The sequence below is a fragment of the Staurois parvus genome, unplaced genomic scaffold (genome assembly GCF_062004578.1).
Source record: "Staurois parvus isolate SC_StPar_1 unplaced genomic scaffold, SC_StPar_1.0 ptg000878l, whole genome shotgun sequence".
In the NCBI taxonomy this organism is placed as follows: domain Eukaryota; kingdom Metazoa; phylum Chordata; class Amphibia; order Anura; family Ranidae; genus Staurois; species Staurois parvus.
In genome coordinates this window covers 139,230-152,327 of record NW_028318674.1, presented here as the reverse complement: position 1 = coordinate 152,327, position 13,098 = coordinate 139,230, and the positions used below count along the sequence as shown (strand labels likewise).

General features: G+C 42.6%; 1 protein-coding gene across 1 annotated transcript; it reads left to right on the top strand.

Moving 5' to 3' along the window:
- The first annotated feature begins 1,174 nt into the window (after positions 1-1,174).
- LOC149443063 (uncharacterized) lies at positions 1,175-12,827 on the top strand. The gene is made up of 5 exons (XM_089655945.1): positions 1,175-1,275; positions 1,392-1,489; positions 1,569-1,775; positions 1,887-2,028; positions 11,212-12,827. Exons 1-5 carry the CDS (start codon positions 1,191-1,193, stop codon positions 11,787-11,789), a joined length of 1,110 nt encoding a protein of 369 aa, XP_089512071.1. The 5' UTR covers positions 1,175-1,190; the 3' UTR covers positions 11,790-12,827.
- Positions 12,828-13,098: the final 271 nt, after the last annotated feature.

The window sequence follows — 13,098 nt, the reverse complement described above, 5'->3', positions numbered from 1 at the left end:
CATCAAAACCAGTTCAGAGACCAAACAAACCCAACAGAGAAAAGGGGATTTCTGATGCAGCAGGTCAAGAGGGTCCCGGGACCTTGAAAATTTTGTAAACCCTAAACAGTCCTGACTAAATGTCTTCCCATGGGGGGAGTAGTTCTTCAATGTCCAGCAACCCTCCTATTCCCCCCTCACATCCACATCCTATTATTGTGTGACCAATACCATCCAAATCATTCTTACTTTCATTTCCCAAAGTTATCCGTCTACAAGGAGACCTGTATAGATCACATGATGGCACCAATGAGGATGGAGGAGGACCAGAGTCACATGACTGAGAAGATACTAAACCTCACCCTGGAGATCATCTACCTGCTGACCGGAGAGGTGAGGAGGATTCTGGGAGGTCACATGACATCACTCTTATCTCTATTAATAAAGTGCAGACCTGACTGGAGAGGTGAGGAGGATTCTGGGAGGTCACATGACATCACTTTTATCTCTATTAATAAAACGCAGACCTGACTGGAGAGGTGAGGAGGATTCTGGGAGGTCACATGACATCACTCTCATCTCTATTAATAAAACACAGACCTGACCGGAGAGGTGAGGAGGATTCTGGGAGGTCACATGAAATCACTGATCTCTGTTAATAAAACACAGACCTGACCGGAGAGGTGAGGAGGATTCTGGGAGGTCACATGACATCACTCTTATCTCTATTAATAAAACACAGACCTGACCGGAGAGGTGAGGAGGATTCTGGGAGGTCACATGACATCACTCTTATCTCTATTAATAAAACACAGACCTGACCAGAGAGGTGAGGAGGATTCTGGGAGGTCACATGACATCACTCTTTATTAATAAAACACAGACCTAACCGAAGAGGTGAGGAGGATTCTGGGAGTCTAACATGATATTTCTATTGGTTCCCCAATACAGAGATTTCCTCTTCTGAAGTCAGGTGATCATATGACCATCACAGTGCCTCCATGTGACTCCCTAAACCCTGAGAGACACAACATGCAGAAGATTCTAGAAGTCACCAAGAAGATGATGGAGCTGCTGACAGGAGAGGTGAGCGGTGCCGGGAATTCTGGGACATTCTCCAGTAACAGACAAGGGATGTGTCTGGATGGTGACTGTATCATTGTGTGTGTCAGGTTCCTATAAGGTGTCAGGGTGTCACTGTCTATTTCTCCATGGAGGAGTGGGAGTATTTAGAAGGACACAAGGATCTCTACAAGGACGTCATGATGGACAATCAGCCGCCCCTCACATCACCGGGTAAGAGGAGACTTTATTGTAAAGGAGAGAGCAGTACGGAGGATCCACCTAGATCCCCCATCATCTGATAAACACATAGAAACAATGGATTCAGTCAGTGTGTGTGTTTCCTACAGATGGATCCAGTCATGGGAACCCACCAGAGAGATGTCCCCGCCCTCTGTATTCCCGGGATTCCACACAGGAAGGTCACACCATCCCTCACCATCATCAGGTAGATGATGACAATTATTGGTAGTTGTGATTTATACACAGCATGTTTGTTACAATGAATGTTTTATTATATCTTTCAGAGTGGAATCCTCGGGGATGATAATATTGATGTTAAAGAAGAGTATAAAGAGGAGGATGAGGAGTATGGAGTGATGGAGGAGTTTTCAGAAGGACACAAGGATATGATGGAGCCACCTAATACCAGGAACCCACCAGAGAGATGTCCCCGTCCTCTGTATTCCCGGGATTCCACACAGGGAGGTCACACCATCCCTCATTGTTACAAGGTTGGTTGGACTGAGCATCTAGAACATACATTTGAGGAGAAAATATGTGGATTTTTCATGTGAGCTTATATTTATATATTTTTGGTGAAATTTCTAATTTTCTTGGTTTAGGGTGAAGATCTGATGTATATAAAAGTTGAGGTGAAAGCAGAAGAAGAAGAGGCGTATGTGAGGGATGATCAGCAGTCTATGGAGGAGGATGGAATAACGGGGACATTTATAGAGGAGGACACTCCTACAGAGATCAGCACAGGTGGGTCATGAACACTAAATCCATTCCTCCACCCATACTGCTCACTGATTGGTCCAGAGTAGGGCGGGGACTGGGTGATATCAGCCTGTAATCCCCTGGTCACTTTCCTGAGCTGTGTTCCCCGTCCTGTATTCCTGGATTTCTCTCGGATAATCTTCCTTCTCTGTGCTGCAGACACAATTTATGTATCTAGACTGGATTTATGGAGGTTCTGGGGTTCAGCTGGCAGCATTATGTGACCTAGGCTCCTGGGACATGTGATTTGGATCTCCTTCCCCATGTTCGGGTCTAGTAAGATCTCTGACAGAACATTTCTCCCAGGGTTCCTTGCTCTGTGGTCTGCTGGCTGTGCTGGGTGGAGGGATATGTCTGTAGTGTCTCAGACCCAAGTCACTGAGTGCAGTCTCAGGAGATGGGAGGCAGCGGTGTGGGATCTCTGCAACTTGTCTACAGTAAACATTTAACCACTTGACCTCCAGAGGATTTACCCCCTTAATGACCACGCCTCTTTTTGCTACTCTGCGCTGCACTAATTCAACTGATAATTGTGCGGTCATGCAATGCTGCACCCAAACAAAATTATGTCTTTTTTCACACAAATAGAGCTTTCTTTTGGTGGTATTTTATCACCTGTGCACTTTTTTTATGTGCAATATACAAAAAAAGACCAAACATTTTGAAGAAAAATAATATTTTTTACTTTCGGCTATAAAAAATATATAGTAAACTCAAAGTTAGTTATAGATTTAGGCCAAAATGTATTCTGCTCCATGTTTTTGTAAAAAAAATCCCAATAAATGTATATTGATTGCTTTGTGTGGAAGTTATAGCGTCTACAAAATATGGGATAGATAATGGAATTTGCACCATTTTTCTGCTATACAGCGCTGTACTAGTTTAACTGACAATTGCGCAGTCATGCAATACGGTACATAGATGAAATTTATGTCCTTTTTTTCACACGAATAGAGCTTTTGGTGGTATTTGATCACGTGTGCACTTTTTATTTTTGACGCTATAAACAAAGAAAGCTTTGAGAAAAAAAAAATGTTTTTTTTAAAAAAACAATATTTTCTCATTTCTGTCATAAATATCCCAAAAAACTAAAATTTCCTCATAAATTTAGGCTAAAATGTATTCTGCTCCATGTTTTTGGTTAAAATAATCCCAATAATTGTATATTGATTGCTTTGTGTGAAAGTTATAGCGTCTACAAACTATGGGAGAGATAATGGAATTTACACAGCTTTTACTTTCTGACTGCTCATCACATTTCTTGAGGTGCTAAAATACCAGGACAGTACAAACACCCCAAATTACCCCTTTTCGGAAAGTAGACACCCTAAGCTATCTGCTGAGAGGCATATTGAGTCCATGGAAGATTTTTTTTTTTCCCACAAGTTTCTAGAAAATTACAAAAAGTTGTCATTTAAATTATATATTTCTTGCACAAGCCATGTGTATATGTGGAATTACACCCTAAAATATATTCTGCTACTTCTACCGAGTATGGGGGTACCACATGTGAGAGACTTTTTTGGAGCCTAGCCACATACAGGAGCCTGAAATCCAATGACCACTTTGAAAGCCTGAAGGTGCGTAACTTCCTCATTTCACTTCCTCACTACCTATCACAGTTTCGGAGGCTCTGAAATGCCAGGACAGCACCAAACCCCCCCAAATGACCCCTTTTTGGAAAGTAGGCACCCCAAGGAATTTAAAAAAAGGCATGGTGAGTATTTTGCAGATCTCATTTTTTCTCACAAGCTTTTGAAATATAAAAAAAGAAAAGAAAAAATGTTTTTGTTTTTTTCTTAATTATCCAAAAACTTGTGTTAACAAACGAGATCTGCAAAATACTCACCATGCTTCTTATCAAATTCCTTGGGGTTTCTACTTTCCAAAAAGGGGTCATTTGGGGGGGTTAGGTGCTATCCTGGCATTTCAGGGCCTCCGAAACTGTGATAGGTAGTCAGGAAGTGTAATGAGGAAATAAAGCCCTTTAAAAGCTTGAAGGTGGTTATTGGATTTTGGGGTCCTGTACTTGGCTAGACTGCCAAAATGTCTCACATGCGGTACCCCCATACTCGGGAGAAGTAGCAGAATGTATTTTGGGGAGTAATTCCACATATACCCATGGCATGTGTGTGAGCAGTAAATCATTTAAGTGACAATTTTGTGTAAAAAAAAAAAACAAATTTGTAATTTTCCAAAAACTTGTGGTAAAAAAATAATTTCATCTATTGATTCAACATGCCACTCAGCAAATAGTTTGGGGTGACTACTTTCCAAAAAGAAGTTGTTTTGGGGGGTGGGGTCATTTTATGCCCAGCATTAGAAGTTTATGCCACACATCACTCACTCTTCTAACCACCTGAAGACCAAGCCTTTTTGTTCACATGAAAAAAATCTATATATTTTGCTAGGAAATTAATTTAAAACCCCAAAAATTATATATTTTTTAAAGCAAACACCCTAGTGAATAAAATGGTGGGTGCTGAAATTTTTTCTGTCCCATAGTACTTGCGCAGCAATGTTTAAAACGCAATTTTGTTTATTAAAAAATACACTTTTTTTTACTTTTAATGCACAAAAATACAATATATTGGCCAATTATTTGGTAAAATATAAAAGATGATGGTATGCCGAGTAAATAGATACCAAACCTGACCTGCTTTAAAACTGTGCATGCCCCGTGCAATGGTGACAAACTGCATACATTTTTAATATCCATAGGTAATGTTTTAAAGCCTTTACAAGCTACCATTGTAGATTTACAGAGGAGGTCTAGTGTTAGAATTACTGCCCTTCATCTGACGTTTGTGGCGATACCTCACATGTATGGTGCAACCGCTGTTTACATACCAGCACAGGATCAAGGCTCACAAACGCAGGTGTGTGTATGTGCACACGGGGGTGAGGGTACTTTCTTTCTTTTTTTTTAAGTTATTTTGATTTTTTATCACTTTTAATGCTATCACAGGGAATGCAAATATCCCCGATAACTTCAATGGGCATTGTCATAGATTCTTTTTTGAGAAATCTGGGGTCTATCAGACTCCGGATCTCTCCACTGCCCTTACATTATCTAATCAAACCAACATCGGTGATCAGATGCTTTCCCAATTTACAAATGGCGCTGTTTATATCCTGCGAAAATGAAGTGATGAAATGCTCGTAGATTACGATTTCCTAGATTATAGAGATGATTGGCACCATTTTAGTCTCCAATCAGCTCTATGGTCAGCTGGCAGAAACACCGGCTGCATTCTCAGGTTCCCCCGATGGCACGGGACTGCCCGAGAAAGCCTTGGAAGGCAGTGGGGGAGGGGGAATCATATCCCGCTGCTTGTAAAAGCAATCCTGTAGCTAATTATCTACTAGGATTGCTTTTACATGAAAGCCGATCGCCAGCTGAAAAAAATGATACCAGGATGATGCCTGCAGTTGTAGGCATCATCCTGGTATAACCATTCAAAGTCCAGGGATGTACCAGTACATCGCTGGTCCTTGTTGGGTATATATACTATATTCTTTTTTTTTGTATGCAGCCTGTGGACTGAATGAAAAAATGAGAAGAAATCTCTGCCAGAAAAAGTGTGTGGTGTGCCCACCATTAGAATATAGTGCCCTGCATCCACCCACTTCTAATGGTGGGCACACATTAGGTCACACGGTGCCACATGTGCCATTTCCAAGATTGTACAAATGTCTAAATAGTGGCACACTTGAATAAAAATTGTCCACGTATAAGTGGTACCCCATATGGAGAAATGATGACACCAAGTCCCAAACTATCTTTCCACTGCTCCCTATGTAGTCTGGGCATCCAGGGGGCTCCACATGACTATCTTTTCCCACGTAAATCCAAAACTTATAAGTATAGCCTGTTGTCCTCTCACAGGTCTTCTACATCTTGACCCCATATCTGGCACGCTTGCTGGGGAGAAATTGTTTGAATGCAAGGTGGTTAGAAAAATGAATGAGGGACTCATCAACGCAGATGTTTTGCTGGGGAGTATAGACATCTGCAAATTTTTGGTTAAGGTGATTTTCGAGGTGCTGAATTTTGTGGAGCCGGTCAAAATCAGGGTCACCCCGAGGACGACAGATTGTATTGTCATTGAAATGCATAAAACACATTATACTCTGATATCTATGCCTGGCCATGGCAGCAGAGAACACGGCATATGATGAATCGGGTCTGTGGACCAATACAACTGCAATTCATTTCTTTTAGTAATGTCCATGTTGAGGGTTAAGCCCCCAAAAAATATAAATTCAAAAACCGTAATGGGTTTCCATGCGAATGGTCTGGTAATGTTTGAATGTTGGTTGGCGGCGATAAATTGTTGTGCATATAAAATGCTTTGATCCACAATCAATGCATAGAGATCTTTAGTGAAAAACAGCTTTAAAAAATCAAGCGGAGGAGTTAAATCTGCTATTTCCACCTGAATTCTGGTTTGGGCAGCTCTATGGGTGTCAAGGTCCTACCTTTTCCCAGAGGTTTGCTGCTCCATGTGCTGGCATCCATCTTGGGTTTCTGCAAAGCATGGTGGGAGCCTTTTATGATTTCAGGCCTGTGTGGTTGAGCACATTTAAGCCTGTTGTCTGCACTTCCTCTTTGCATTCGTGTCCTGTATGATAGTGTTGTTGCAAGCTCTTACTCTACTCTCGTGGCTCTCCTGGAAACTGACTCGGCTTTGTCTAAGACTATTCTCAGCCTTATCCCTTTATCTGACCTCCCGTTGCTGACCCGGCTTGTGACCTGAGTATTCTTGTCTACCGTTCGGTATTGTCTGTCCCGCTGTTATTGACCCGGCCTGTCCGACTACGCTATCGTTCTTGTCTGGTTCCTACCAGCTATACGCCATTGGCGGCGGCCATTACCGCAGCTGGGGTTTCTTGGGGGCCGCGACCTGGTCCCTGGCTGTGTCAAGTCCATCCCCACCATCACGGGCCCTGGTGAAGGGCAGCCTGGGGCTTAGACTCCGCGCTCTGAGGGACTCCGGTCTGTGGGTGGTGGTTGTCGGCAGTCGGTGCGTGACCCTACCTTTAAGCCTGCCTGTCCATTCCACAGCTCTTGCACTGACAATGGGCCTGTGTGCGAATTCTTGGTGGTTGCGTGACAATACTTGTGCTCGCCACCTCACCAGCTTGTACTGCACTTATAGGACTCACCTGGTATTAATAAGTGTTCTTGCAAGAACACTTATTGTTATCTCACAAATATATTCTTATTATTATAGCCAAATTTACCACCCTAACTCCTCCCACAGTTTTTACACTACAAAGACAAGTAATATATCAAAACGTGCTGATTGTTCCAGATTGGATTGCTATTTATGGAACGTTTCACCGAATGGTTCACAAAATATTGTGGTTTTTGTGGTGAAATTTTCCCATAGGAATGAATGGAGCAACTTCAGTTGGGGCTGACAAAGTTAGAGTGTGAAAGGAAAAATCAGGACATGATTTCTAAACTGCCATCACTCCCTCATTTTCAAGCCCACCTACACAAATTTTATATCAAAACGTTTAGCTATCCCTGCTGCCACTAAAAATGTTCACAACTAAGCCATAGTCCTGATAGTTTTCACAATATGACCATTTGTTTGCAACTCATGCCGCCCATTGACATTCATTGAATCTCCACTCTAGACACCTGAAATTTGAAGGGACATTTCTAAACTGCAACTGTGCCTTCATTTTTCATATTTCAGAGACATACTATGCATCAAAATGTAGGTCTAGGTCTTATGATTCTCACAATATAAAGCTCTTTGCTGTAGGATATATACTTTTAAAACTACAACCGTTTGAAGATGGCAACTGCCAGTGAAGTGAGCAAGTTGGAGCAGTTTGTTTATAAAAGTTCCTCTCAGCTTGCACTAGAGTGAGTTGCCATAGCAACCCAGCTGTGTGAGCAGCCAGCAGAGTGACCAAAGCTACTCCGCCCACTCCAGTTGTGCAGGCAAGAACACTTCACACAATTTCCCCAGAAATTGTAGATTTTCTAGTTATTATTATTATACAGGATTTATATAGTCCCAATACAAGAGGGAGAGGAGGGCCTGATCCTGGGAACTTACAATCTAAGAGAAATGTGAAAGGATGTACTAGGCCACTGGTGCTCGCCAGTTCACCAAAAGGTAGCGTGGCACTAGTACTGGCACTCTGCTGCATATGAGAGTCATCAAAATTTACCAGCAAGTGCTAGCAGAGATCAGGCCTGATTCTGTGAACACTGCGGTTTTGTGTACAATGTATCAAGTGACAATGACCTACTGACACTGCACTTGCTGAGGGAGACGGGGGGGGTAAGCTTAGGGGCTAAATGCAGGTGCTGGCAGGTGCCGGGGCTGATCCCGCTAACGCTGCGTTTTTGGGGACACTATAGTAATGTGAACGCTGGTATAGTGCTGATCTGATCAAAGATATTGACCCGTTCAGACACTATACTAGCAATGGAGGTTTCTTGTGTATGAGCATCTTCCTGGCAATCAAGGGGTTAAATGTGATTACTGGTGTACTGATGGGCAATCTGACGCCATCTGGGAGGTGCGTGAAAACCACTGGAGTGCCAATCAATTATATATGTGATTTTGTGCACCCATGCCGCCCTGTAGCAGTATTTCTGCTATAGGGCGGTCAGGAAGCGGTTACAGAAACTGTTTGTGATACGGTGCTGTGTTACTTTAACTGACAATTGCGCGGTCATGCAACTCTGCACTAAAATTAAATTTACAGATTTTTTCCCCACGAATTGGGCTTTCTTTTGGTGGTATTTGATCGACTGTGCATTTTTTTATTTTTTGCGCTATAAAAAAAAGACTAACAATTTTGAGAGAAAAAAAACAATATTTTGGACTTTTTGCTATAAAACATGTCTAATAAAAAAATGTAAATATCAAATTTAGTCATAAATTTTGGACAAAATGTATTCTGCTCCGTGTCTTTGCTGAAAAAAATCCCAATTTGTGTAAGTTAATTGGTTTACATGACAGTTATAGCATTTAGAAATGGCGGTATAGATACTGGATTTCTTTTAATATACTAATAATAGTGGAAATCAGCAATTTATGATGGCGATCAGCGACTCATGGCGGGACTGCGGGACTGAGGTGGACATTCTGACACTGGGGGGGAACTGACTTGGGGTCACTGACATCCACAGTGACACCAATATAGTGATCAGAGCAAAAAAAAAACCCACTGACACTGTACTAATAGCACTGGGGAGGAAGGGGTTAACTTCTGGAGACAAAGAGTTAACTGTGTCAGGAGAGTTTTACTAGGGGGTGGGGTCTGTTACTAGGGGGTGGGGTCTGTTACTAGGGGGCGGGGTGTGTGTACCTCTCTGTTACACACTATCCCGGAAGGCTGAGCTCAGTGATCCTGGAACAGTGTGCTGAAAGCTGACAGGGAGGAGAGCTCCACTGAATTCAATGCAGCCTTCCTCTCTGGCAATCGCCGGGCTCTGGTGGGTAATCACTGGCTGGAACCCAGTGATTGACATCCACAGCCATGGTGGTCACGCCCCTCGTGTGCGCTCCCTACCCCAGAATGCAGGATTATGTATATATACGTGATCCTCCACACAGGGGCCACCTTATAGCAGTATATTTACTGCGAGTGGTCCCCTAGTGGTTATGCTTCCACTGATTACTGAATACCAATATTATGAGTCCTGACCCTTACACTGTATAATTTATATTGTACATTACATACTCCTGATCCCTGCACTATATACTCTATATTGTACATTACATACTCCTGACCCCTGCACTATATACTCTATATTGTACATTACATACTCCTGACCCCTGCACTATATACTCTATGTTGTACATTACATCCTCCTGACCCCTGCACTATATACTCTGTTGTACATTACATCCTCCTGACCCCTGCACTATATACTCTGTTGTACATTACATCCTCCTGACCCCTGCACTATATACTCTATGTTGTACATTACATACTCCTGACCCCTGCACTATATACTCTATGTAGTACATTACATACTCCTGACCCCTGCACTATATACTCTATGTTGTACATTACATCCTCCTGACCCCTGCACTATATACAATATGTTGTACATTACATCCTCCTGACCCCTGCACTATATACTCTATGTTGTACATTACATACTCCTGACCCCTGCACTATATGTTGCACATTACATACTCCTGACCCCAGCACTATATACTCTATTTTGTACATTACATACTCCTTTCCCCTGCATGCACTATATACTCTATGCTGTACATTACATCCTTCTGACCCCTGCACTATATACTCTATGTTGTACATTACATACTCCTGACCTCTGCACTATATACTCTGTTGTACATTACATACTCCTAACCCCTGAACTATATACTCTTATGTTGTACATTACATAGTCCTTACCCCTGCACTATATACTCTGTTGTACATTACATACTCCTGACCCCTTCACTATACACTCTATGTTGTACATTACATACTCCTGACCCCTTCACTATATACTCTATGTTGTACATTACATACTCCTGACTTCTGCTCTCCCCCCTCCCCCCACTGCTATATATACACATAATATGGATTCTCTTTTGTTCCCCCCATTTCCTCCCAGCTGGACATTTTATATCGGATGATGTGATTGGAGCACAGACTTTTACATGGTGATAATAATGTGATAACATCCTCCAACTTTGGACCCTTAAACAGAAAGTGATAATGAGGGAGGAGTCAATACCCCAATGATGGTGGTCTTCAGGATCAGTCCAGTCTTCATCTTGGTTGTTCTCCCCCCATCCTCACTCTCTGACCTCTGGTGGGGCTCAGCCCCGCTGTTCTTCATGACTAAATCATGGACTAAATAAGGAAGTGCAGTACTTCTTGTGTTGGGAAGATGGCGATGAGTGATAGAGGGGGTGGGGACCCTCGTCCTATAATCCCCTCATCACTGTCCCTCCTATAAAAGACAGTTCTGGTTGTGTCCTCACTCTCTGACTAAGGTCCATGAATAAAGAAATGACCTGGTAGGAGATCAGAGGAGCCATTTCCTAGTTCCCTTGAGGGTGGAATTGTAAGCTCCTCAGAGACCAAGCTGCCTGGTGTGGGCGGAGTCCTGGTTTGGGGGAACCAATCAGCTCCTGTCTAGTAATCCTCTTTGTCTTTGTATTTTAGTCCATGGCCGGGAGATGAGGAAAACCTCCGAGGATTGTCTCACTTTGTCTCCAGACTGGAGAGTAGAAGATGAGGACATCATACAGTATAGTCCAGGAGAAAACCCGGCTCCCTCCAATGTCCATCCGGCACCACCCAGTGTAGATGGACCATCGGATTCCTCGTATCCTGAGGAACCTCAGACTGTGTGGGACCGGGCCGGCCTTCCAACAGGGAAGAGGTTCTCCTGTACTGAGTGTGGGAAGGGTTTCTGTTCTAAATCCAATCTTAATAGGCATAAAAGATCTCACACGGGGGAGAAGCTGTATTCCTGTCCTGAGTGCGGGAAATGCTTTTCAGAGAAGTCCTATCTTCATAAACATCAGAGATCTCACACGGGGGAGAAGCCGTACTCTTGTTCTGAGTGCAGGAAATGTTTTTCAGAGAAGTCCAGTCTTTATAGACATCAGAGATCTCACACGAGGAGAAATAACTTTCCTGTCCTGAGTGTGGGAAATGTTTTATGGCGAAGTCCAGTCTTTCCAGAAATCAGAGATCTCACATGGTTGAGAAGCCACTTTCCAGTCCTGAGTGATTAAAATGTTCCTCACTGACATCCTGTCTTCCTGTACATCAGGGGTCTCACATGGGGGAGAAGCCACTTTCCTGTCCTGAGTGAGGGAAATGTTTTTCAGGGCGATCCGGCCTTAACACGCATCAGAGATTTCATACAGGGGAAAAGCCATATTCTTGTTCTGAGTGCGGGAAATGTTTTTTGCAGAAGTCCGATCTTTACAGACATCAGAGAACTCACACGGGGGAGAAGCCACATTCCTGTCCTGAGTGAGGGAAATGTTCCTCACTGAAGTCCTGTCTTCCTGTACATCAGGGGTCCCACACAACCCTGGAGGTGTATTAGTGCCTTGAGTGCGGGAAATGTCTTCTAGATGAATGTTGCTGGACATCCCAGCTCTCATGTGGGGAAGAAGCACACCCTGATATACACCTCAGATATACTCCATGGCTGATCTTCATCATGGAAGAAACAGTTCATAAGGAGATCAGAGGTCCCCGAAGACATGGATGAAGTGTGGGACTGGGTTGGCCATTGATGGCAGGAGAAGAATAACAATGGAGTCCTGCCCTAGAGCACTGAATAAAGATGATGGTTTTACTATTTCCATATTTTTATTTACTATTTCCATGTTTGGAATTTAATATTTTATTTTCTAATTGGCTCTGAATATTACATTTTGTTAATTGTCTTTTCTATACACACTTCATCCTTTATATTTGTAATAATAAAGTATCTTTTTATCAGACATGTTTAATATTATAATGGCTCTGTAATCCAATAGTTCTGTTGTTATGACATTATGGCACTTGTAGTCCTCCAGGTGAATGGCAATACGCTATATCTAGTTTGATGACATCATGTTGTGTATACATTGTATATTATAATCCCAGCTGGCTCACTCCCTATAATTGGCAGAGTATTATTATTCATTATTTTATATATACATTCATTTTTCCATATCATTTTAGGGGTCTACAACAAAATGGAGAGCGTCTCCTGTATTATCCCTATCATTAATATTGTTATCCTTCAATAAAATGGCGGCCGTTATGTATAGTCATTTATTTCTTTAGCTGCTCTTATTTTTGTCCTTTATCATCCTACTGTTCAGCATTTATTATTCATTCCTTTGTATTGCATTCCCTGATGGGCTGAGTGGTTTTCCCTAAGCGGTTCTGTTTTGTCCGGCTGCCTTGCAGGTCTTCCACAAAATGGCGCCCGCATCGCGCATGCGTTCGGGAGCTATAAATAGCGGATGACGTCAGTGGCAAGGCTATTCCTTTGATAACGTGTTGTTGCATGAAACACGTAAGGGAGGAGCAATGCCGTGC